General features: G+C 40.8%; 2 protein-coding genes across 2 annotated transcripts in view; both read left to right on the forward strand.

The window, feature by feature from the left end:
• The window catches only part of LOC308086392 (uncharacterized protein), a gene marked incomplete at its 3' end in the record, with an annotated part of 143345 nt that extends 119908 nt beyond the window's left edge, over positions 1-23437 (forward strand). Inside the window, exons 8-10 of the mRNA XM_080429912.1 lie at positions 20918-21804; positions 21903-22360; positions 22981-23437. Of these exons, the coding sequence (XP_080286038.1) occupies positions 20918-21804; positions 21903-22360; positions 22981-23437 (1802 nt within the window). The remainder of the gene's footprint in view (positions 1-20917; positions 21805-21902; positions 22361-22980) is intronic.
• Positions 4666-20213, forward strand: LOC308086324 (uncharacterized protein; the record flags this gene model as incomplete). The annotated part of the gene is made up of 11 exons (XM_080429845.1): positions 4666-4689; positions 6436-6700; positions 8964-9482; positions 9613-9788; positions 9876-10096; positions 10394-10448; positions 11785-11959; positions 12238-12362; positions 13687-13840; positions 18098-18421; positions 20206-20213. The coding sequence occupies exons 2-11, from the start codon at positions 6445-6447 to the stop codon at positions 20211-20213; spliced, it is 2013 nt and encodes a 670-aa protein (XP_080285971.1). The 5' UTR covers positions 4666-4689; positions 6436-6444.
• Positions 23438-26933: the final 3496 nt, after the last annotated feature.

Genomic DNA, 26933 nt, shown 5'->3' on the forward strand with positions numbered 1-26933 from the left:
TCAACGCTTTTAGCATTTAGCAGTAAATAAAAGCGGGCTTTTCACAGTCGTCTGGTGGTGCGCAGTGTTGCCAGGTCTGCTTATAAGCCACGCTAGCCTTGTTTTTCCCAGTTAAGTTGCTAGTAAATAAATGGTAGTTGCGGGTTAATTGCAGTTGTGAGCTTGTAGATCAGCTATTTTCAAATAGCCGACGTTTGAAGTGGCCTATAGTTGCTTCTTTTCGGCTTGTTTTCTTTGACCTGGTTGCTTATTACTCTCGCAAAATCTGGCAACGCCGGTTGGAAGACGTTAAATAAAATTACTATTACCATTTACTGAAACTGGGTTATGATGACCATCATGGAAATATTTCCATCGACATGGAAACATTGGCAACTCATTCACTGACAAAGACGGCTTTTTAGCTTCAGCCCAGTTGTTTAATAGTACAGTCTGCAAATTCGCGATAGCATTAGCTTTGCTAGGGCGCAAACTGCTAAGCTAACATCAGCGTCGCCTTGGCTTATGGCTGAATCTACAAATGCATAAACTAACACTAAAACAACAACAACCAAACACTAAACGCATTTAATCAGTAAGGTACACACAATGACAAAATATGATTCTAAGCCAAAGAATAACTTACCAGTTTCGGCACGGTATTCTGCTCCCCAGCAGCATGGGTTTAGTGCGGTGACAAACAACGGCGGATTTTCCACTTTGGAAAGCGGAGATGACGTTCGTGACGTCAGGGGGTCAGGGGGTACGTGACGTCACGTGAGGCTACTGTCAAATGATTTGAGTACAATGTACTGATATTCATTGAGATTCATTAAAAAGGTTAAGTATTGTTCACTTAAAGTTTGAAATGTGTCCAGATAACTCATAGCATTTGTGGTGAAATACGGTTTATGCATTTTTGAGGTCATACAACCCATATTTTTTATCAGACTTTCACTGTTGGGTTTTACAGTGTATGTTTTTATTTATTTTGGGGGTGCTGGTGTACCAAGAGGAACAGATGTAGTCAAAATGACATTGAACCAGAGCCCCTGACACAATCTCCAGAGTTCTTCTGTTAAGACATGTGAACATTCTCCCAAGGAATCTGACTCTCTGGTTGACCTTAGAGATCACTTTTTTGGTCATACTCTCTCCAGATAGCCTGTCATCTAATAAGCAGCCCAAGTAGGTCACCTCCTCCTTAGTCCCCCACCACCACCTTCAACCCCAGGGATCGCCCTAGACTTGACTGTTCTGTGAACAGGACCACAATGGAAATAAGCCTTATAAAGCTGACACCCTTCTAGATTTCACCGAGTACAGCAGGCAGGTTCCAGAAAACAGTACAGGAAAACTTTGTGCACTTTATTTGTTAACACAAATGCAATTAATTTAATATCAGTTAATGTCAGGTAATACCAGGTTTCTTATACAAGTCTGTTGTCTTTTCTAACTCAACAATAGTTCAATACATCAGTGCATCAGACCAGCATGAAGCTACAGACACTGACCCACCAATGTCAATTCCAACGTCAACAAGTACAGGAGTCTCTAAAGCTAAAGGTAAGCTGACACTATGAATAGATGTGCTATGAGCTGTTCACATTCTTTACCTGTAGTCTGTAGTATTCCTTTAAGTGCTTCATATACTGTGTTAAAACAGGGTCACGTACATCATAATGAAACAGATCTAACATTCCATTCACATGATCACTTTCCATCCATATATTTTTATACTGGAAGGCTTGTTGGCTAATCCCATGATTGATGAGCCCATTTAAATTCCCCCCAAAACAGATATAAGTGTATACAAACATTTGCTAATATTCCATTAACAGAGGGATGGAAAGTCTTTGCATTTTAAAATGTAGAATGTTCAGAAATGGGTTTAAATGGGTTTGGCACATCGTATCACCAAGAGCTACATTTTCATTCCACTTATCTTCAGATAATCACTTTGTCGATGAACACCGGCCTGTCCTGGTTCAGAGAGTGACCCGGGTCAAACCCATCCTGGATATGCTCCTTCAGGAGCGTGTTATCATCCAGGAGGGCTACAATAATGTGATGGGCAATATCCCCCCTCAGGATAAGATGAGGGAGCTATACAATCTCCTTAACAGCAGAAGAGCCAAAGACATTTTCTACAAAGGTCTTGAAACAAATGAGAAGGGTCTTCTTGATGATCTGTAAGTAATACTCATTTAGGTTCATCTTTAGGCCAAACATTGTATTAGTACAAGACAATGTACCTTTCCAGGCCATGGTGCTTTCACTATCATGTGTCATTCTCATTTATCCTCTATCTATTTCCAAGAGATTCACACTTTAATGCCAGTATATTCATAAGTCTTACAATATTAACTATAATTATTTACCCAATATTGTCATATATAGTTAATATTATGTTTGTCACTGTGGTTTAACTTCAAGAGACAAAATATGTCTTAGTTATAATCTATGAATATGATAATTAAGTTACTGACAATGTTTGGTTCTATAATGTAATGTAGGATTTGTATAGGATGGTAGATTTACTGAATACAGTATAATTAGTAAAGAAAAAAAATATTTTCACAACAGGAACGCTCAGTCCAGTGCAACACAACCAAAAGGAACAGCTGCTTCTGTCTCAGGTCAGTGCTGTTTAAAGTAATTTTTTTCCTAATAATGATGGGTCATTCCTACTATTCTGTACCATTTCAGCCTAGTAACGTTCTTCAAAAAATAATTAAGGATTTGAGGCCTATCAGGCCCGAAACCTCTTTGAAACTGTTGGCTTTCTTCTTCCGCCGTTTTTGCAGTTCTGGCCTAACCGTGTGGTAACTTATTACGAAACTCGGCAATATGGTAGAGGGCTATGCCAAACGACTAAGAAACAAAACTCTTGAAAACTCTCAAAACTTGTGAGTCTTGTCACTTGATTTGTGTTGAGTCCTCGTCCTTCGTTGGTGTTACTTAGCCCCGCTCCTTTTTCTGATTGGTCGATATTTCATAGTTAATATCTTTAGCAATAACTTTTGACATGCTTTTCGTAGCCACTTTTGAGTCTCCTCACTGGACTCGGTTTAAAGTCCTTGTCCTTCGTTGGTGTTACTGAGCTCTGCTCCCTGTTCTGATGGTCGATATTTGCCCCTAACGTGGCAGCTTTAATTAGGGCCCGAGCACTTCACCAGTGCGAAGCCCTATTGAAATGCAAGGAATTATTATATCATATGATAATAATAATAATAATAATAATAATAATAATAATAATAATGAATCGTGTTTTTGAGGGCCTAAACGTGCTCAAAAAGTTGCGCAACTTTGCACACACATCACAAGTGGCAAAGAATTACGGATTTCATCAGTCTCAAAAAGGGGCGTGGCATAATGACTCAATAGCGCCCCTACAACATTTCAACATTGAAGCCTCACAATACGGTTTCACATACATGTATAACAATTGGTACACACCGGTATCATGTCCCGATTTACAAAAGGTATTTTGGAGCCGTGACATAAACCTAACAGGAAGTCAGCTATTTTGAATTTATTGTGGCATTTTAGCACATTTTCACGGGTCTTAGAATTATAGATCCGGCTCTGCCTGGAGGTCCCCTGCAGGACCAAGCACCTAACTTTTTTTGCTTTTTTTTGTTTTCTCCTCCCCTCATAAAAGTATCTTTGGGTACTTGGAAAAGCGCTATATAAATCTGATAGATTATTATTATTACATTTATTATTATTATTATTATTATTATTATTATTATTATTATTATTATTATTATTATATTTAGCTTCTTGGTTTTTGCCTTCGGTAACACTGTTCTTGATTTTGACATCTTAATTGATAACAAAACATGTAAAATACATACATTCACACCATTATCAAAAGGACAAAACACAAACGCATTTCTATTGCGGTCCTTACGTATGTGAAAATGATGTTGTGTAACATGTTTTTAATGCCATTGAGGTGCTAAAGTACCATGAGGTCCATGCATAGTGGAAATGACATTGGATGAGTTCTCTAACTAATGTCCTCAGTGTGTTCCTGGTCTCCTCATTGTAGCATGGTCCTGAACATCACTGACCTTTTCTAATTATCTACTGAGGTACTTCAGAGCTACATTATTCAGGATCCTATGTACCATGCACATCTTAGTCTGGGTCACTCTCTCATCTAGTCTGAGCCTTTTCAGGATGTCAAAGTGTGCTGGGAGGAGGTGAGTTCTGGGATCAAGCTTGAGTATTAATCTGACTCATTTATTCTGGGCGGTTTGGAGCCTATTTGTTTTAGTTTTGGGGGTGTTGTTGTACCAAGAGGAACAGACGTAGTCAAAATGACATTGAACCAGAGCCAATGACAAAATGTCCTGAGTTCTTCTGTTAAGAAATGTGGACGTTCTCCCAAGGAATCTCTCTGGTTGACCTTAGAGATCACTTTTTGGCCATTCTCTCTCCAGATAGTCATCTAATAAGCAGCCCAAGTAGGTCACCTCCTCCTTAGTCCCCCACCACCACCTTGAACCTCAGGGATCTCCCTAGACTTGACTGTGAACAGGATCACAATGGACCTTATAGGGCTTTATTGTGCTTTTATCCTCTGTGATATTGTGTCTGCTGTATGTGTGGAAGCGCTGATAATAATTCATTCAATCATATTTATATTAAAACATTTATTTCCATTTCACATCAGGAACGCAGAAGCTCCATCTGTCTCACGTGAGTGCTGTTTACAGTTTATTTACTTAAAATGGAGACATTTCATTTAATCTTAGTTCTAATAATAATAATTATTATAATAATGATAATGAATTTATTTGTATAGTGCTTTTCTAAATAGAGTTACAAAGTGCGTTACAGAACATGTTAAAAACAGAAAACAACAGCAAATCAGAAAGCAGCATTAATAGAGCAATATATACAACTAGAAAAGTGTCTCCGCCAGGCCGGGTTGCCTACTCAGGGCCCGCAAACTTTGGAATCTGAATCATACATCTGGATCACATTACCCCAGAGATAATGTGTACTGATTTGTGTGAGTTTTGGACAAAGTCTGTAGGAGTACTGGTAAAAAGTGTGTTTTGCAGAAAACGCACTATATGGCAGACAATGTAATCTCGCTCAAACAGGGTTTGCCGCCATCTTGAATTCCAACATGGCCGCATGACCAAACTTAAGATGTTTTTGGGTTGTGAATCCTATAGAAAAAATGTATTCTCCCCCCCGAAATGATATGCCTTTGGCCGCAGACCCCCTTCTAATAACTATGTTGTTCCAGGGACCCAAGAAGCAAAGATTTGAGTAAAAAAAAAATATATATATAATATATTTTGACAAATTCTGGCAGAGACTTCTTGGGGCAGCCCATTGTTCAGCAAAGCAGGCTCTTCACATAGTATGTCTGACATAATGTCAGAGCTAAAATCGACATATTATATATGAAAATAATATAATATGAAATAAAAGCTTGAAAAAGCTTGAAATAAAAGCTTAAACGTGTAGGTAAGAGATAGGAATAGAGCTACAGTAGCAATCGCTAGAATTGCTAACGATCCTAAGTTCCATCCATAATGTTGCAAAATTGCGGTAAAATCCGTGATTTTTACCCGATTGTTTTGAAAGGTATCATTAGTCTGTTGGCTTGTGTCAATGTAAATCTCAAAGAAAGATGTATTAACAATGATATTTTGTTAAAACACTTATGTAAAAGTAGCTATTAGCTGGGAGGGAATTCGTCAAAAATCATCATGATTGTGCACTTGGTAACTACAAAAAAATTAGGAAAATCAAACTTCTGGAAAGGCATAATTTTCAAGATGGCGTCCACGACCACGATGGCTGCCTTAAAATGCCTAAGCTGGGAGGGAATATGTAAAAATCACACCCTCTGTGTTATGATAATGAGGGGGAGGGTATAATTTGACCATGTCACTAAAGGGCTGTTTTTCTATTGGCACGTTTGACCCTCAAGGTTTCAGCCTCCAGGTAGAAACTCAGAATAGTCAGAGAAGACATAAAACACCATAAAAACACCACCAGGGGGCTTAATGAAGTTCTATCAACCTCATAGACACATGAAAAACAGAAAAAGTGCAAAACCATGGCACCACCTCTTTAACTTAATTTTGAACACTTGAGTAACCTCTACTGAAACAAAAGTATATGTAGTGAAGAATTGACTGCATCAACTGCAGAGCAAGCTCACTAGAGTACAGTAAACTGACTGTGCCATTTCTATTTCTCCCCAGTAGTCCTTATTAATGTTATAGCATGGAAGACAATGATAAACTAAACAATGATTGTGCATCCTACACACACACACACACACACACACACACACACACACACACACACACACACACACTGTAATGCAGAAATGTGCATTTGTGGATTTTTCCTGGTATAAATAAGTTGAACTAAAGCTTCAAAGCATTAAGAGACTTTAACATCATGTGTTTGCAGCAGGAATCAACCATGGAGTATCTTATCTTGAACACTCTGGAAGAGCTGGATGTCGAGGAGTTCAAAAGGTTCAAGTGGCATCTGCAACGTAGCAATGTTGAAGGTCTCAAACCGCTGAGTAGGGGGGCTCTGGAGAATGCTGGGCTCACGGACGTTGTGGACAAGATCACACAGAACTATCCCGATAAAGAAATTGACATCATGTTGAATATCCTGAAGAAGCTCCATAGGGAAGATCTACTGGAGACATTTGAAAACACAGCCAAAGGTAAGTGAAGAGAGGAGAGAACTATGTCATTGTTGGTAGATATGAATGAATGGACCAATTCCAATTACTGTATGTTTACACCCACCCTTTGTGTGTGGTCCAAATGATCTAAAAATGTATAAGATAAAAACAGATATATTGGTAGGTCTGTATATCCGCCCTAAGGGCGCTATAATAAAATATTGTCGCTGTTGGGCATAAACCTTCTATCTCAGTTTTTAAACTTGTTTTATTTTCTTTATAAATCAGTGCTATTGAACACCCTGTGTGTGGATTTTACTAATACTGAACCAAGGAAAAATATAAATGGACAACTATCGCCACATTAATGGTCAAAAACCTCCTAACTCCACTTGAGCTGTATCTGGGTAAAGTGATGATAATATAATATATAAAGTATTGAAAATTGGATGTACTCCAGTAGAGAAAAATACCTCAACAATGTACTTAAGTACAGTACTTGAAATGGAATACATGTACTTAGTTACTTTACACCACTGGAGTCTATGTAGCATACAGTATATCCACATATCCACGCTAGACACTTTGATTACCATTGACTGTGTACAGAGTACCGGTACGTGAGCTCTGTACAAAGTCAATTTATAATCACCACATAATACGTGGTCCACTATGTCAATGTCTGATCAGACAACTACACTGGGAATATGCTTCCACAGAGACTAGCTTCCACAGGGTGAATACAGTATATCTGTCACAGGACGATTGAATAACCAGGACGATTGAAGACAGAGCGCTCGATTTTAGGCACGGGGCTTCGGGGCGAGGCGGGGCTTTGCTGCGACGCCGCGGACCTGTCTGTTGTTGTTCCCCCCCACGTAGCAACCAGGAAGCTACGCTAGGGGAACGCTGAACACGCGTTCACACGCACGTGATAATAGTTATTGTCCATGACGGAGGCGCGCCGACTCAGCAGAGCTTGAGGCCGAGGAGGTGCGAGTGCCCGCGCTGACCGGCCGATGCTCTGCTAGTCGACACAGCGCCTTCCGAGTTGTAAACCGATAGGGACAGAATAGTTCTTTTCATGGATCACTGTGTGTGTGTGTGTGTGTGTCTCAGGGAGAAACTAAAACAATGCGTGTGTGCGCGGGCGCGTGCATGCGCGCGCGCATGTGTGTGCATGCGTGCGCATGTGTGTGCATGCGTGTGCGCACAAACGCGCACGCACACACACACACACACACACACACACACACACACCCTCCCTCTAGTCTAGCTTGCATTGCCCTCTAGCGTTGGTTTTACAGAATTGCCTGAAAACAAGCGCTTCTTCTTCAATCGTCCTGGTTATTCAATCGTCCTGTAACATATCCATTAGTAACTCTATGAATGTACATATGTAACCAAATGGACCCGTTAAAAGTTACCAGTGAATTTAATTAGCCTATGAAAGGTAAAAGTCAGCACACTGGATATTAAAAGGCTCAGTGTTTGTTTGGTATCTAGATTGATTATGATTATTATTACATATGTTTTATGTATAGTGTTTAACTCTTTCACTGCCAGACTTATTTCTGGCTGCGTGCGCATAACCACTGTCAGCGATTTTCTTACCTTTTGAAGGAGTCACAGAATATTTATCTCCAGTATGATCGAACCCCTGATGGTTGCTAATCACTAATCACTAATCGCTAATCACTGAGGATTTCACTGTGCTTCAACGAAGAAAATAAAATGTCATCGCGTTTCCTGTTCACTTGTACACACCTTTGAAAATAGCATGTCTCGGCCAAAAATACATAGTAAAAAAATATATACACAGGAGCTGAGATACAGGATTTGTAAGTAATAAGGGAGCGAATGGCGCAGTAAATCTTCGGATCACGTTTTATAGTTTAGTCCTTAATTGCCAGGGTACAGTTGGTGCACTTACTCACTGCGTTAGTAGGCTATATGTCACTGCAAATAGTAAGACTGTTGCGTTTTCCAAGGCTACCCACGGCCACCTTGACAGAAAAAATCACACAAAATTATGGATTTAATTTGTACCAAACTGTCACCTGTGAGTTTCAAAGCTTGATACAGTGATTAACATGAGACCAATAAACAAATTGCATAATTCATGCGTTCAAATTAACCAAAACATGAGAACGAATAACAGTATTTATTTTCTATTTTGTGCGCTCAAAATAGTTGAACATGGCTTCAGTACATTATTTTATTTAATATATGGCCACTCCGGGGCTTAATAAGAATCAAATCCAAACAGATGTATTGAGCTCCCATTTTTGTCTCCCCACAGCTATTCGGAAACAAAGAAATGGATCACCACCACCACGAGAATGGTGCCGAGTCAGTGAAAGGTGGAGTGAAAAGTTAAAGAAACTTGAGAAAACTGATGTGGGCGACAACGTTGTCAGAGTTGGACATTTTGTGTTTGGGACAGATGAATACTTCTGCATAGCAAAGGGAAGTGATGGAACTGAGGTGTTCTTGGGGTTAACAGATGACGGCACTGAAGTTGCAGTGAAGAGAATGACTAAGCTCAATTATGAGACGCTGAAGAACGAGACAGACATTTTACGTCTTCCAGAGCTTGATGATCCTTCAATTGTACGATATTTGTACTTTACTGAGGATAAGGACTTTGGATACCTTGCTCTGCAGTTATGTGAATGTACGCTGGAAGAACACATCAAGAATGAAGAAGAACTGAACAGAAAGCAGCTTGCAAAGCAGGTTCTTAAAGGCTTAAAGTGTCTCCACTGTCAGGATCCTTCAATTCTCCACCGGGACATCAAGCCCCAGAATGTCTTGATTGGTAAGCTACAGAAGACAAATTAAACAAGCAGATAATGTCAGACATTGTAGGCATCATTTGCTGAATGTATTTATATTAATCTAAAAACCCTTTTATTTTATCATATTTAACTACCCAATTTGCCCTGCAGATATTAGAGGGAGGGCAAAATTGGCTGATTTTGGAATAAGCAGACGGTTGCCCAGAGGACAAACATCACATTTCACAAGCAGTGCAGGAACAAAATGCTGGATGGCGAAGGAGACCTTGAATGAAGAAGATGATGATAATATGCTTGTAAAGTATAGATGCAGCACCGACATCCAGGTTTGTTCCTATCCTGCATGAGAACAATTTAATCAATGAGAACAACATATACTGTACTGTCACTAAATGTTCATGTTCATTCTAAAGGTGGCTGGGATGTTGTTATATTACATCCTGTCTGGAGGACACCATCCATTTGGCAAAGGCTTTCGGTGTGAAGCCAACATTGGGGATGGAAAGTACAAGCTGCACCATGTTCAGGATGAGGTTGCCAAGGATCTCATCGAGAGGATGATCCATTCAGACCCAGAGAAAAGACCCACAGTTAAGGAATGCTTGGCTCACCCCTACTTCAGATCAGTCAAAAGGTACAAGAAACAGGCAAACATTGTTTTATCAAATAAGTATATCAAATGAACAACATCCAATAAAACAAGAGCTCGTACAACTAATTGACAACAAGTAGGCAGACAACAGTTTAGAGTTAGTGGTGTGTTAACCTATACTCACCAAGAGTCCAATGACTAATTAGTTGACTACGTTAGTTTACTAAGGGTGTTCTGCCCTATCTGTTCTACTGTAACTAACCATGTGTAACTTCAGGAGTCAGATTGCACTTGACATTGTATGAATGTGTTAATACTTATATGTTGTTATTGAAACAGGGAAGATGAGGAGGCAGAAAGCAAGGTCTCAGGCAAGATGGAGGAGACGCCAGAGGTGAGATACAGTACTTAACACAATGGTTCTCAACTCAAATGAGTATAACTAAAGCCCAATAGCCTGGGACCAGACGAATCTGCCAAAAAAATAAATGCCCTCGGCGATCCACACAGTGATATAATCTGTCCACGCGAGGCTAAAAGCCCAGTGCATGCTCCACTAGGAGAGCCGAAAAAATATTGGTTTGGAATATGACGTCATTCAGAGTTTCGATGGGGCAGGACCGGAGACAAATTCGTCTGTTCCGCATTGTTTCCTCATTCATTCATTCAGCTTCAAGTTCATTCTGTCAGCACTAGCAAGTGAAAAGCAGCAGTAGTTTGGAAGAGACACGAGCCAATTTCCAACTGAATCGAACTCACATCGGCTTTTCTACTGGAGAATGCACTACCTTAACTATCTGGTATTAAGGAAAACCTCACGATCCTCCAGTTTAGAACCAAGATAACGGACTCAAACAAAGCAGAGACATCTTTGTGTTTGTAAATGGAAAACTGGTGATCATAGTGGCCCTCATTTATCAATGGAGTGTAAAAAACTGCTTATTCCCTAGCTTATATTTGCCCTTACGCCAACGTCCAAGTGACATTTATTAAGCAATCCTATACAGCCAGTCCTAGCGTATATATCGTCTGTCCTCGTCTGTCCTGACGTCTGAAACCGAGTGTCATTTAAATAACACGCCCTTAAATATTCTCGAAAAGCCCCCAGGTTGTACATAACTCCATAGGACACGCTACTGTATATAGGTTTGGAGACCTCACTGTCCATGAAAAGATTACAGCGGCACCGCCGGTCCTGACTCCCAAGTGCTAGGAAATAAAATAAGGCGTGCATGTCCATGTATGCCTTATTTCATAAATTTATAAAATGTTATATTTTAACAGGGATTATTTATTAGTGTGTTAGACATACATTTTGGAGTGGATACATATGTCTAGATGCCTGTTGACAATGCTGCTCCGCATGTCTGCAATGGAACAAACGGGTGTAGCCAAAGTCTACATGCCTTCAGACCTGACGTGAGATCTGAGCGGGCCGTACGCTAGAAGTCAAAGTCATGATAGATTGATAAATGCTGAAAATTGTGGTGATCTCGCCGCACATTATTTGGTCTACACAACTTTGATAAATGAGGTTCATTGTCTCTGGAACCAGGTGTAGCTTTGCTCACTTAGGACAGTCTTTCTTTCTTGTTTCACTCCTAGACTTCTCAGAAAAGAAAACTTTTATGGACCACGCCTTGCTTTCCTCTTATTAAAATATCATCTTCAACACTACTGATGAAGTCATTGTTTTCAAGCGTTTTTATATATTTTTTTCTCTGATAAAGAAAGAGCAGCCGTCAGGAGATGGGTGTGAAGGCCCGTCCATGGACACACCCTCATCATCTTCATCATCATCCATGTCGACTAGCGAGGGCAGGAAGCTGGAGGTGAAGAAACAGATCAGAGAGGAAGATGAGACCTCCACCAGCTCCTCAGTCAGCGCTCAGAGTAAAAGAAGAAGTGAGTAACACTTCTACTCCTCTCTCTGTTGGTGACATTCTAAATACACTCCTGGATGTTTACACATATAATAATTATATTTGATATATTTGACTGTTTTACTTTTCATTCAGAACAATTCTAATCAAAGATCTCCCCTCCCCTCCCCTCCCCTCCCCTCCCCTCCCCTCTCCTCTCCTCTCCTCTCCTCTCCTCTCCTCTCCTCTCCCCTCCCCTCCCCTCCCCTCCTCTCCTCTCCTCTCCTCTCCTCTCCTCCTCTCCTCTCCTCTCCTCTCCAGAGGAGTTGCATCAGCCTCTGATTTCCACCCCAGCTTTCCATCAGGATCCAGAGAATCAGCCTGTGGCCCCCCAGTTACTGGAAGAGAGTGTCCACACAATGTTGTCTGAGTTACATACCGATAAGGTGGGAATAAGTTATTTCTATTTCTAAGGCTTCACAATGGGGCTTTTTTTGGTTTTGAAATGTCGACATTAAACCTGCTTTGTGTAAAATGTTATTGTCCGCTATTACAACCAATATGAAAAGTAATACCAGCTTCTTAGTGGAATGTATTTGTCCATTTTCAATAATGCAGCAGACATTAAGGCGATATATTTAATAAATGATCAAATTCACACTCAAATCACATACCATATTCAGAGGAACATTTTAATAATTCAGTGTTATTTAACACTGTTACATTGTTTCTCATACCACAGTGATTCTTGAGACATTTCCATGAACAGGAGGTAGAGTAACAAACAGATGTAGGACAGTGGAGGATATGTTCGTCCAAAGGACGGATTTCCCCTCTGTAATCAATAAAGCTTTGATTAAAAAATATCAGATATACTGTAGGCGGATTCTAGCATCATCTTTTTACCTCGGCAAAGGTGAGCGAGCAATTGTTCAGTAGAAAGGGCTTACAGTATATAGCCTAATATCCTTTCCAGGTTTTATTAGCCATTGGTCTTGAGGTTAAACTGTGTAAACTGCTTATTCTCATTACACATGAGAGTAGGCTATTACTTTATTAACGTTCAGTGGATCCATTGCGTGAGGGACTCACTTAACAAAATATCTATAAGTTGTCAAGGCGGTGCGTCCCGACGTTGTAAGCTTGAGTGATGACGTTTTTCGTCTGTCGTTGGATGTTTCCGTTTGCCTTTTATGGTCTTAAATGGGGGCGTGGAGCAATGCAAATGATCTACATGGGAGCCGCTTGTGACTTACAAACCAATCACATCGCCATGAATGGAATACATTTGTATATTAATTTATTTAACCCATACCGAGCAGTGCGTGTTCGAGTTACACTGAAATAAAGCAGTCATGTATTCCCTGTGTGGCCCAGGCTGCAGTCAGTCCCGTGCCGCCACGTTAATGAGAGATAGCCTGGAGAGGCAGTCATAATCGGGTTTCTAACCCTAACCCAGGTTGTACATAACTCCATAGGACACACTACTGTATGTAGGTTTGGAGACCTCACTGTCCATGAAAAGATTACAGCGGCACCGCCGGTCCCGACTCCCGAAAATGCTTTCGCACAATTAAGTGCTCATTTTGAAAATAGCAGATCTATAAGCTCACAACACGTCGCATTGCGACGTGTTGTGAGCTTATAGACCTGCTATTTTCAAATAGGCAATGCAGCCATATCTCTTTCCTCTTATTAAAATATCATCTTCAACACAACTAACAAAGTCATTGTTTTCAAGTATTTTTTATATATTTTTGTCTGATAAAGAAAGAGCAGCCGTCAGGAGATGGGTGTGAAGGCCGGTCCATGGACACACCTTCATCATCTTCATCATCATCATCTGTGTCGACTAGCGAGAGCAGGAAGCCGGAGGTGAAGAAACAGATCAGAGAGGAAGAGGAGCAGCTGAAGTTAACCTCAGGTGACGTCCGTCTGCCTGTTTGTTTGTCTCTCTCTCTCTCTCTCTCTCTCTCTCTCTCTCTCTCTCTCTCTCTCTCTCTCTCTCTCTCTCTCTCTCTCTCTGCAAAGCGATTTTGTTGTGCGCAAGTCCCCATTAGCTTCCACTGCCATGGTCACTAGTCTTCCTGGGGTCCACATATAACAAAATATAATATTCATACAAACAACAACTGACACTTGTATAAAATGCCAATGATTATTAGATAATACATGAACATAGGTTAAACATCATGTACAAAACATATTGATCATTCCAATTGTGAAGTTGTTTAATAGATGTTTTGAATGAGTATTTGCTTCTGATTTGTTTAATATTTGCAGATAATGAGTTCCATTGTTGGATGGCTCTATAAATAAGTATGTCTGACTTTGGTTTTGGAAGTTCCACTTACCCTGAGCTTACCTGTCTGGTTTGATAACTATGTTATAGACCAGCATTAAATAATTGATCTCTGAAGAAATCTGGCTTCCCCAAATTTTTCACATGGGCCTGATCCGTCCGATCCGTCCGACTTTTTACATTCCAGCCTGATTGGCGAATTCCGAACATTGCTGGCCCACACTAACCTACCTGACCTGGCGGAGACCTGTGCTCCGAGGAGCACTTTTTCTAGTTTTAAATCCATTTTAGCAGCAGAGGACCACACAACCATACAGTAGCCTACTCCAAATGTGAAAAAACTAATGCCTGTGTTACCCCTTTCTAATTAATGGTGTAATATAATATAATAGGTAGGAAATCTGACCAATTTTTACAACAATAGTATCAATATGATCTGACCATGTCAAGCACACATCAATTGTGACACCAAGTAACTTTATTTATTTAACTTGCTGTATTGGGGTACCCGCCATAGATAGACTCAGTCAGGAGTCCCTAGCCAGCATATTTCTAGTGCCCAAGACAATGCACTTTGTCTTGGACACATTCAAGATCAATTTGTTTTATTTCACCCAATTCGACACTAATTGTAATTCATTTAACAATACTTTATTTAGTATATTGCTCATTGTTGTAGCGCTAAACATGGTTGAATCATTTGCGTACATCACCATGCTTGCTTGTTCCAAAACATATCATTAGTAAAAAATGAAAAATAAAAGTGGCCTAAACAACAACCCTGAGGGACTCCACATATAACATCCTTACTCTCAGATGGACTTCCATTAAAAAACACTCTTTGTTTCCTCCCAGACAGATAACTATCCATCCAAGTGAGAGCCGAGGATAAAAAAAACATATGCCTTCAGTTTTGATCTTAGCAGTTCATAATCAATGACATCAAACGCTGCACTGAAATCAAGCATCACTGTTCCAAACATTGTATTATTGTCCAATTAATTCAACCATTTGTCAGTTATGTGCACAATAAAAGAGTTAGTTGAGTGACCAGCTCTGTGTGCATGTTGACATTTAGTAACTAACTCATTACTTAGAAAATAATTTTGTATTTGATTAAAAACTATCCTCTCCAACATTTTACTGAGCACCGGTAGTAGACTTTTAGGCCTACTATTAGCCCCAGAAAATGCAGCTTTTCTGTCTTTTGGCAGTGGTATTATTTTAGCTTCTTTCCATAGTGTAGGTCTAGCCAGACATCTGTTAACAATATTACATATAGGAATAGATAATTATCTAGCTGCCACCTTGAGAAATGTACCATCCATATTGTCAATACCAGGAGATGTATCATCAGAAAGTTGCAACAACATTCTCTCAACCATAGAGACATCAACCAGCCTAAACTCAAAAGTACATTGTTTCTCCTTCATAATGATTTTTTAAATTACATTATCTGACATAGAACTAGTTGTTGGAGCCATGGGATCACTACAACCCATGGGTAATAATTTAGATTTTGAACAGTGCTCAGGAACATGTGTAAAGGTGTGGTCTATGTAGGTTGATGACTTGCCACCAGCTTTATTAATGAACACTCTAGTTGGTAGGTTCACCACTTGTGATAGGTAACACACATTTGTAACTGAGAGGAGCTTTTTCCTTAAATGGCACTTTGAAGAGAAATAATCAAATCACCTAACATAAACAATTCATTATTTGTATCAGACATTTTATCTATCATATTACACATTCCGTCTAAATATTTCATATCAGCACTTGGTGGCCTGTAACAGCAAGCACTTAATATTGGCTTTTGAGTATGGCAGATGTATCTGCACACAGAGAGCCTCTACTGTATGTCACTCACCAACATATCTACATTCTTTAGCTGGTATCTGGTTCTGTACATGTAGTGTTATTATTTATTCTCACCTCTTCATCCTCAAATGAGGAATCCAGATGAGTCTCACATAAAGCAAGTACATTAATATTATTTGATTGTACAATTTTATCAGCCTCCTGAATTTTGTATCCAAGGCTGCATATATTCAAAAAGGCTATGGTCAAACCTTTCATGAATATTCAATTCACATATAAAAAGTAAAAGCTAAAAAGCTAAAACCAAATGAAGAGCCATGCATGTGGCCATTCAACTAGTCACCTGCTGACTTCTGGGCTTTGGGGCTCACCCCTCTCCCGAGTAGCTCTCAGCTGGGGCATCAAATCCCTTCTTCTATTCTGGATTAAATCTGAGAAGTCCTCATTGATGTAGATATCAACAAGACTATTTATTTATTTATTTGCTGTCATTGCAACACTTTCAGGGGTTCCAGTGGCTTTAAACCTCTATAAATCACAGCCACACGTAATACTAAATTCTCCACACATGTCAGAATGAGAAGGAGCTTTTTTCTGACTTCTGTTTCATAAATCTTGAACATCATTTGGTTTGAACCACTAACAGTGAGTCTGCTAATTGAATTTCCAGCAGGGACATAAAACTGAATTATATATGAATTTCACTACTTATAGTCAGGGGATATTAGCAGAACATTTTCCAATCTTGGAATAAATTCCTTACCAATTTTTTTTTTCACCAATGTGTTTGTAAAGGTGTCTAGTAACACATCTCACAAAGACTGAAATGCAGTTTCCCTAGGAGAATTTTTGACAGCTGCTGAAAGTTGGGGTACCCACCATTTCCCTGCATTTCCATGCAGGAAAAAAAAAACGAATTTTAATTCTGTTTTAAGTAGCATGTGAGGGGTCAAACTAGGGTGTTCTTATGATTCTGGATCCATTGCAAGCATTTGTTTTGCACCAAAACCACTCCTTGGGGTAAAAACAGCCCAATCTCAATGGGCTTTTTACACAAAAAGTATACCTGGAAAAGGATGGCTATGGCCGTTTTTAGCCCAAGGAGTGGTTTTGGTGCAAAACAAATGCTTGAAATGGATTCCGAATCATAAAAACACCCTAGTTTGACCCCTCACATGCTACTTAAAACAGAATTAAAAATAGATTTTTTTCCCTGCATGGAAATGCAGGGAAATGGTGGGTACCCCAACTTTCAGCAGCTGTCAAAAATTCTCCTAGGGAAACTGCATTTCAGTCTTTGTGAGATGTGTTACTAGACACCTTTACAAACACATTGGTGAAGATTTTTTTTGGTAAGGAATTTATTCCAAGATTTTTTTAATATCCCCTGACTATTAAGGGTTGAACCTGTGAGAGCTCTTGTCTTGTCTCCATGTAATATTTCGTTTTTTTGTTTGTGTATGTTATGCCTTGTTCACTTGTGCTAACTTCTGTTATCTTTAACTTTAATAATAATAATAATAATAATAATAATAATAATGAATTGCATTTTTATAGCGCTTTTCTACCACAGTGCTCAAAGCGCTCCACATTGGTTCATTCATACATTGGGAGGTGAAGCGGCAAAGAATCGACGGCAGCGTGCTCACTTCCCACATACCAATGGCGGCACACTAACTCAGGGGGTGCCCGGGATCGAACTGGGAACTTCACGGTTGCCATCCGGCCACTCTACCCCTGAGCCACTGCTGCCGAACTTTAGCTCAATTACATATTGTGACTTAAATAAACTATACCCTCACGTAATACTTGTAGGATCACTTGGTTTAACTGAAGTGACACAGCTCAGTACTGTGTATGTCTGTTTTCCAGTTTCATACCTCTTTCCTTTGCATTGTGTTTCAGAGCTGAGAATTTTTGCCGTTTTATGGGTATTAATTCTGTGTAATGTGTCGTAGATGAAATGTCTTGCAATACATTGATTATTGCAGATATTGTGTATCGAGATGTCATCATTATCTAATACTAATGAATGTAATCCTCCATCTTGTCTTCAAGGTGCTTCCACAGCTCAGCCAAGTCTGACCACGATAAAGATCCAGGAAGGCAACGCAGCAGAGAAGAAGCTGAAGTCTGTGAGAACTGAGTTAATTCAAAGAGTCACAGAGGCCACCTTGAATTCTCTGCTGGACGATCTTCTGCAGAATAATGTGATCAATGATGTAGAAATGGAGTCAGTCAGAGGAGAAAACCTCAGGGCAGACAAAGTAAGGCTACTCATCGACATGGTGAAGACAAAGGGAGACAAGCCGTGTTCACTAATGATTGACATGATTCATCAGCTGGACCCTTACCTCAGTGAACTGCTGAAGTTAACCTCAGGTGATAATCTCTCTCTCTCTCTCTCTCTCTCTCTCTCTCTCTCTCTCTCTCTCTCTCTCTCCCACAGTTACATTACGTTTTTTCCCAGGTTTTACTTGGTAGTGCCACCCAAATATATTAACTTGATGGTTTTGAGGTGTGGGGTCCACTTTATAACAAAGGGCGGATTCAGACTGGGTCCGATTGATTCGAACGGTTCCCGAGTACGATTGGCTTCTCCCAGCTGGCCAGTATTCACATTGGCCAAGATTCTTCCGCACCCGAGAACATTTCATTTAACAGTAATGGTAAATATGTGCCTCATGGGGGCGCTGTTGACTATGGGGCTTTGGGAGATTGTCATTCACAGAAGAAGAGTCACTTGTCAGAGTGTAGAGTGAATAATAAAGTTTGACTGTGTTCCTGACGTTGTCTTGAGTTATAATAATAACAGAACAACAATACACAACCAAAGCAGTGTGTGCGTTGGTCTTTGAAACCTCAAAATGTAACGTTGTCTCTCGCGTCTCTGTTATTATCAATATGATAGTCACGTCACTGATGCATCCTTGGTATTTTAGCAGTGACGTCACCGACTAATCCTTGGCATATTTATCCAGGTGGCAGCGTTCGCTACACATGTGTTTTTTGTTTATGTTTTTTCACGGCTCGCGCTACTCAAACACTAGCGGGATTATTATTTCTTGTCAACATTCAAGTAGAACTACTGTATGAGAAGGTATAACCCTGCTAAAATAATGTGTCATTATAAAAAATATATAAATGATATATGATTAGCAGTCCACTTCCTCCTGTTGGTACGGATGGATTCACATTGTATCGTTCCGTACCCGAGTACGCATGTTCCGGATCCGAGACTACCTCCGGAGGTGGTCTCGGGTACGGTACGGTGATCCGTTTCGGGGAACGATACGCAACGTTCACACTATCACAACATCAGCCAAGTGGTCCAGGGTGCGCACCCGGGACCATAGTGTGAATCCGCCCAAAGACTTACCAAAATGAGACTCTGCATGTGTATTGTGTAGCTTCAAAAGCTTTTAGTCAGAGATGTGTTTAGAAAATGTTATTTATCTTCACTAGATTATCACACTGCTGTTAAGATCATCAGTTGGGGGAGGGATAAATTGTATGAAGCATTAGTTTGGGCCTTCATTTTTCTACTTAGACTTTTTAATGATTGAAATACGAGCTCATGCTTTCTTTGTTGTGGGCAAGTGCCTGCCGTGAGTTTTTGGATCCCATCTTCCAGAAAACTTAGTTTAGATCCTACAGCCCGAGGGGACACTCAGTGACTGCAGTGGATGGATATGCTGTGGGTTTTATTAGTCAGTTAAATTCAAAACATGGTGTTTTCTGCGTATTTATTTATGCATTATTTATTTGCTATCATAGCAAAACTGGGACTCTACTCTCTTTGTTTTGGGCGGTTCAAGGGCTTTATATACCTCTATAAATCACTGCCACAATTAATACTAAATATTCCACAAAAGTAGGAATGTACTTTTTTTTCTTTCTGACTTCTGTTCACATGAACATCATTTGGTTTGAACCACAAACCATGAGTAATTGGATTCCACATATAAAAATTTGCATTCATTTCAAAATATCATTACATGAGACCATCTAATCGTTGCAATGGGTTGACTTGTCTGAATCATATTTAAGGTTTGAACATCGTCAATTAGAAAGATATAAGCTCAAGAGAGCTAAGAGACTCTGGCATCTGTCTTAATTGTCTACAGATGTTTTAAGATTCATATCATAAATATTGTGACTCTCAGGACCTTAAAGGTAGGGTAAGTGATATATTTTGGTTAAAACAAAATGTTTTATGTTAAAAGGTTAAGGCTCTATATTGTGATAGTAATCATTGCTATAGAGTGTTTGTTCAGTAAGAGGAGTCTCCATGTCTCTCCAGCTCTTTAATAAACAGAAAATACATTTCAGGTAGGTGACAACATTTCAGCCAATCAGGAGAAAGTACCCATTTATCAGCTTCATTTTTATAGTGTTTCAGTTCCAATTTAGTCTGTTCATTTCTTAGTGTCATCACTTCCAATTTCACTTGTTTAATCTGTATCCTGACTGAGTTCTCTATCCTTATTGGATAAAATTGGTATCCCGACCTGAAAATGCATTTTCTGTTTAATAAAGAGCTGGAGAGACATGGAGACTCCTGTTACTGAACAAACACTCTATAGCAATGATTACTATCAGAATATAGAGCTATTTAACACTGTTACTGAACAAACACTGTATAGTAATGATTACTATCACAATATAGAGCTATTTAACACTGTTACTGAACAAACACTCTATAGAAATGATTACTATCACAATATAGGGCTATTTAACACTTACCCTACCTTTAAATAAGCTGAACATTCACATAATACTTTATAAGATCACTTGGTTTAACTAAAGTGACCCAGCTCAGTACTGTGTACATATGTGTTCCAATGTTATAGCCTTTTCCATTGTCTTGTGTTTCAGAGCTGAGACTGGTGCTACTGGGGAGGACTGGAGCTGAGAGGAGCGCAGCAGGAAACACCATCCTGGGCAGGGAGGTGTTTGGTGCTGAGACCAGCTCTTCTGAACTGAGCGTGAGGAGTAGGAGGAGAGAGGGGGAGGTCTGTGGGAGACAGATGGTGCTGGTGGATGCTCCAGTCTTCTCTGGACGTTCTCTGGAGGAGATGAGGCAAGATGTGGGGCTCTGTGTCAGTCTGTCTGCCCTGGGACCCCATGCCTTCCTCCTGGTCCTACCAGCAGAGCTTTCTGAAGAAGAGGCGAGAGGGATGATGGAGAAGATGCCAGAGATGTTTGGAGAGAGCTGCTGGGGCCATAGCATTGTCATCTTCATCCATGAGGACAGTGAGAGAGACCAGAGTGTTGAGGAGTTAGTTAAAGCAGGCAGTCAGGAACATCAGCAGCTTGTAGAGAAATGTGGGAACAGATGTCACCTCCTCAACATTAAGGACAGCAGCCATGATGGTCAGGTTTCACAGCTGCTGGAGAAGATAGAGAGCATGGTGGCAGGAAACACAGAGATCTTCTACAGCACTAAGATCTACCTGGAGGCAGAGGCCCGGGTCAGAGAGGTCATGGAGATTCAATTGGACAGTGAGAGAGGACACAGACACATGGAAGAGCAGGAGATGTGGGAGAGGTTTGAGAAGGAGCGTAAGGACTCTTTGAGGGAGATAGAGCAGTCCATCCAAAAGTGTGAGGGAGGGATCAAGAATATTGACCATCGAACGACTGAACTGGAGAAACAACTGAGGGAGGAGAGAGATGAAGAGACGAAAAGAAAGCTAGAACTACAGCAGAAGGGGGAAGTTAAGAGAAGAGAGAAGTTGGAGAGAAAGCTGGAGAGGTTTAAAGCAAAGAGAGAGACCGAGAGGAGAGACAGGGAGAAGAAATACAGACAGGAAATGGAGATGTACAAAAGAGAGGCCAGAATCATGATCTCAAAAACAAGGATGCAGAGAGAGTTTATGAGTCAACTGGAGGAGAAGAACAGAGAGATGACGGCACAGAGACAAGAGTTAGAGAGAGCCAGGATGTTGGAGGAAGAGAAGAACAGAGAGATGATAACATTGAAAGAGGATTTGGAGAGAGCCAGGATGTTAAAGGAAGAGAAGAACAGAGAGATGAGGAGTTAGTGAAAGCAGGCAGTCAGGAACATCAGCAGCTTGTAGAGAAATGTGGGAACAGATGTCACCTCCTCAACATTAAGGACAGCAGCCATGATGGTCAGGTTTCACAGCTGCTGGAGAAGATAGAGAGCATGGTGGCAGGAAACACAGAAATCTTCTACAGCACTAAGATCTACCTGGAGGCAGAGGCCCAGGTCAGAGAGGTCATGGAGAAAAAGATTCACATGGACAGTGAGGAGAGAGGACACAGACACATGGAGGAGCAGAAGATGAGGGAGAGGTTTGAGAAGGACCTTAACTCTTTGACTGCGGACGACGCGATAACGCGTCAAGTGCTACTTTGTCCAGTTGGCCGTCGACGCGCTCGACGCGCTGGACGCGCGTTCATTGTTTAATCTCTGATTGCGCTATGCTGCTTAATATTCAATGTTATTCTCGAGTTCCACTTACTTCACGGACATCTGCATCCGGTTTCATGACCTGGATTCCGTTTCCGGTTTTTGATTCTTTTCCCCAGTCATTTTCGTCCAAAATAGGTAAATAAACGGTCTTTCACACGGTATGACGGACAAACGGACAGTTTCTCTTCTATAATCTATGGTCTGGGTGACGATCAGTCATCGCCGTCGTGTATCACGACGGCATTTTGGCGATCAAAACAATCTGGGACGACGTCACTTCCGTTTTCATGTTTTTCCTTGTCTAATCTATCAAGAAGGCTGAGAGAGACCCAACGACCTGATCAAGCAGTCATGTGCTGCACTCTAGTGGCGGATTTGTGCTGGGTCTTTACATTATGTCCCCTTAAATTATTTTCATGAGAAAAATTCAAAATATAAAAATAAAAAAACACGAAAATTGCTGGCACTGGGGGAGTACTTTATGAAAATACTCTGGCAGTCAAAGAGTTAAGGACTCTTTGAGGAAGATAGAGGGGTCCATCCAAAAGTATGAGGGAAACATCAAGAATATTGACCGTCGAACAACTGAACTGGAGAAACAACTGAGGGAGGAGAGAGATGAAGAGATGAAAAGAAAGCTAGAACGACAGCGGATGCGGGAAGTTGAGAGAAGAGAGGAGATGGAGAGAAAGCTGGAGAGGTTTAACGCAAAAAGAGAGACCGAGAGGAGAGACAGGGAGGAGAAACACAGACAGGAAATGGAGGAGATGTACGAAAGAGAGGCCAGAATGGAAGCAGAGAGAAACCTGATGATGGTTGCAAAGGAGCATCATGATCTCAAAAACGAAGGTGCAGAGAGAGTTTATGAGTCAACTGGAGGAGAAGAACAGAGAGATGACAACACAGAGAAAAGAGTTGGAGAGAGCCAGGATGTTAGAGGACGAGAAGATCAGTGAGATGACAACACAGAAAGAAGAGTTAGAGAAGAGACACAAACATTGTTCAGAGTTGGAGGAAGAGAACCTGAACTTGCTGGAAAAGATTGCAAACTTTCCAGCAGGAAGTGTAGGAGTGATACCATGTGAGAGAGGAGGAAGGAGAGGACAGTCATGGTGGATTAGATTTTGTAATATTATGTTCAGAAATGAACTACAAGACATCTACTTGGTAACCTGAGTATGTGTAAAATATGTGAAACATTTCTTAAGCTGTACGTATTACTGTACATCAGCTGACTACCTCACTCGCTCTATCAACCCAACAACAGACATGAGAAGTTTTTCATTGACCAAATTATGAATATCAGATCACTCATCTCACCTCTCACCTTCTGACCTGTGTCGTCCTATCTGTCTGAGATGGGTTCTCAATTAAAACCCACATATTGTCCCTTTGACACTATTCCATCATGTCTTTTCAAGGATGTTTTTGTCACCATCTGACTCCTCATTCTGGCCATAATTAACAGATATTTAGAAACTGGAGTTCGTCCCCTCCAGTTTTAAACATGCCACCATTCAGCCTCTATTTTAAACAGCTGTCCTAGACATTAACGACCACAACAATTACAGACCCATCTCCAAGATGATACTCGTTTAGAAACTTTTATGAAAAAGTTGTCTTCTCACATGTCTTTCACTATCCTGGACAATCTGAACCCTGCATAATACAGAATTCACAAAGTACACAATGATATTCTTCTAGCTGTTCACTCCGGTTCTTTTGCCATTTTATACGTCTGCTGTTCTTTTTAAATGTTCTACTGTATATAAATAAATAAATACGACTGTACAGTATGTAAAACATGGGTAGCTTTTTTAATACAGTGGTGTTAACACACGTTATCACATTACACTATATAACTCTGAACAGAAAAGCTCAACTGCTGTATGTTTGTTTTAATAAATCTCTTAATTGAACACCAGGGATTTATTTAAGTGTCAATTTTTAATAGCTTCAGGAGTTTTTTTTCTCAGAACATAATGGTAAATGTACTTAGTTACTTTCCACCAGTGCCTGGTCAGTGCAGATCTAAATGTCCTTGTTATGAATAGAATGTTAAAAAGAATAGACAAGGATGTGAAAATAAAGACAGTACAAGCACCACTAGCTCTGTGAATGAGAAAAAATATATAATTTATATCATAATAAGAAATACAGATAAAATGAATGAATGTCTTAAACATGTTGTACTCACACTACGAACTGTTGGAGTTATGCATGCTGCAGTCCACTGGGGGGCGCAATCACATCAGCATGATGAGTTGATTCTTTTCACCAAAACCACCAGAACTCAAAGAATAGAAACATTAAGACTTGTTTTTTAAAATAATATATAGTCTATGTACATCTATATCATATTATAATATAATATATAGTCTATGTACATCTATATCATATTATAATATAATATATAGTCTATGTACATCTATATCATATTATAATATAATATAATATATAGTCTATGTACATCTATATCATATTATATTATAATATATAGTCTATTTACATGTATATTGTACAAAAAGCTCAACTAGTAACTCAGAGGTCAGAGTGACCCCCTCATGAGCCACTCACCAACGAGCACCAGGTGTGTTTAATTGACTGATAGGTGTCAGCACAGGTGTAGTGTAATTTGTTTGTGAGCTCAGTACAGCTCAGGTCTTCAGAGAGTGTGCGTCTCTGACCACGTGTGAGTAGTGATTCATGATGTTATTAAGTTTAGTTGAATTATATCCCACACAGTTTACTTATGTTGTATTATTGATGACACATTTGTACTGTTTGTTTAAGTTAGCCAAATACTGCATTGATAATGATTTCTGTATGTTTTGTTATTTCTTATGTAGAACCACACCCTGAACAACCTGTAAACCGTGCCTGTGCATTTCATAAGTAAAAACCTAAAAGGACTTTTATGCCTCCCGTGTCGTAAATGACATCCCATATTGTTGACTACATAGCCCATAAACCTTCACTACAATTAATGGTCCTTCGAGCCGGATAGAGTCAATGATATGGCAACCAGTAGTCTCCCCTCTTACCCAACCGTGCGCCCCAAACGCTCCATGCAGCGCCCCAGATACCTGGATGAGTATGAAGTTGCATATCCAGGCCAACGTAGCACACAGCATATGCACAGGCACGAAGAGGAGAGAGAGCAGCCCAGTCCTGCTAGAAGCACATCCTCACTGACAGCAAGGCAGAGCATGAATGAAGCCATCGTTCATCAAGTTTTGGAGACAGCACGTCAACAGAGTGAGACGGCCAGGAAGCAAACAGAGCTTTTGGAGTTTGTCCTGCGTCATTCCCCCCGGTCCTCAGCTCAGTCCTCAAGGAGGTCATCACGGCATCAGTCACCAGTTCGCCAACTCCATGACAGATTATGTGAACTGCCCATTTCCCAAGTCCGTGCCCCTCATTATTCCCAAACTGAGGAGGACCAAAGAGTCACTGCGGAACTAACCCAGCGGTTCGACAATGCAAATATTCACGTGCAGCAGTGGAAAACGCCACCGCCTCTCAGCCGACTCACTCAACTCCCTGATCATGCGCTCGACTTGAACCATGGCCTTCAGGCTAAAAGGCAGGCTAATGAGCATAACCTGGCTTCCCATCTGCAGCCCAGTCAGCCTAATGTGTTAACCCAGGGCCAACAGCAGCCAACCCAGGGCCAACAGCAGCTGTTAGGCTCACCAATGGCTGGATCAGAATACAGTGCGCTGTTCTCCTACCCCATTCCACTGGGCGCAGCTGATGCAGCATCACCTAGCCGAATCCAGGCCCCTGTTGCTTCACCCCCAAGACAGCTTAGTCATCAGCCTCAAGTGTGGGTGCCACCCCCGCATTCATTTCTAGCAGCGCACCAGCCAGTACAGGTGCATCCGCATGTGCCTCAGCGAGCACATCAGCCCTCACACCAGTTTGCGTCTTTGCACGCAACTCAGTCCACACATCCACTTGTGCCTCAGCACATGCCACAGTTCATCCACCAGTCGGCACATCAGCCTTCTTATGGGTCCAACAAGTGCTACCAAGGAAACCCAGCCAGGCCATTACCCAATCAACCTATGGTGTATCAGTACGCACCTGCCAATATAGAAGGCCCGTCGTTTCCTGATTTTACCAAGGAGGATAGAGCCCAATATGTGGAGCTACGCCTTTGCCTCAGCACCCTCCTGCATCCTTCCCACTCTGAGCACTACAAGTATGCCATCCTGTTGAAGCATATTAAGGTGCCACAGGCTCATCGTCTGGTGCTAGCTCATGCAGAGTCTAGAATGCCCTACTCTGACTCCCTGAAAGCACTAGATGAACGTTACGGACGCCCATATCAGTTTGCACTGAGAGAGATAGAAGACATGGAACGTCTACCGCCTATCCGTGATGATAGGGCCCTTGATGACTTTGCCGTCAGAGTGCAGTCGCTAGTCGGGATGCTGAAGTCTCTCA

This window comes from Gymnoscopelus braueri, assembly GCF_963280865.1.
Source record: "Gymnoscopelus braueri genome assembly, chromosome: 6".
In the NCBI taxonomy this organism is placed as follows: Eukaryota; Metazoa; Chordata; class Actinopteri; order Myctophiformes; family Myctophidae; genus Gymnoscopelus; species Gymnoscopelus braueri.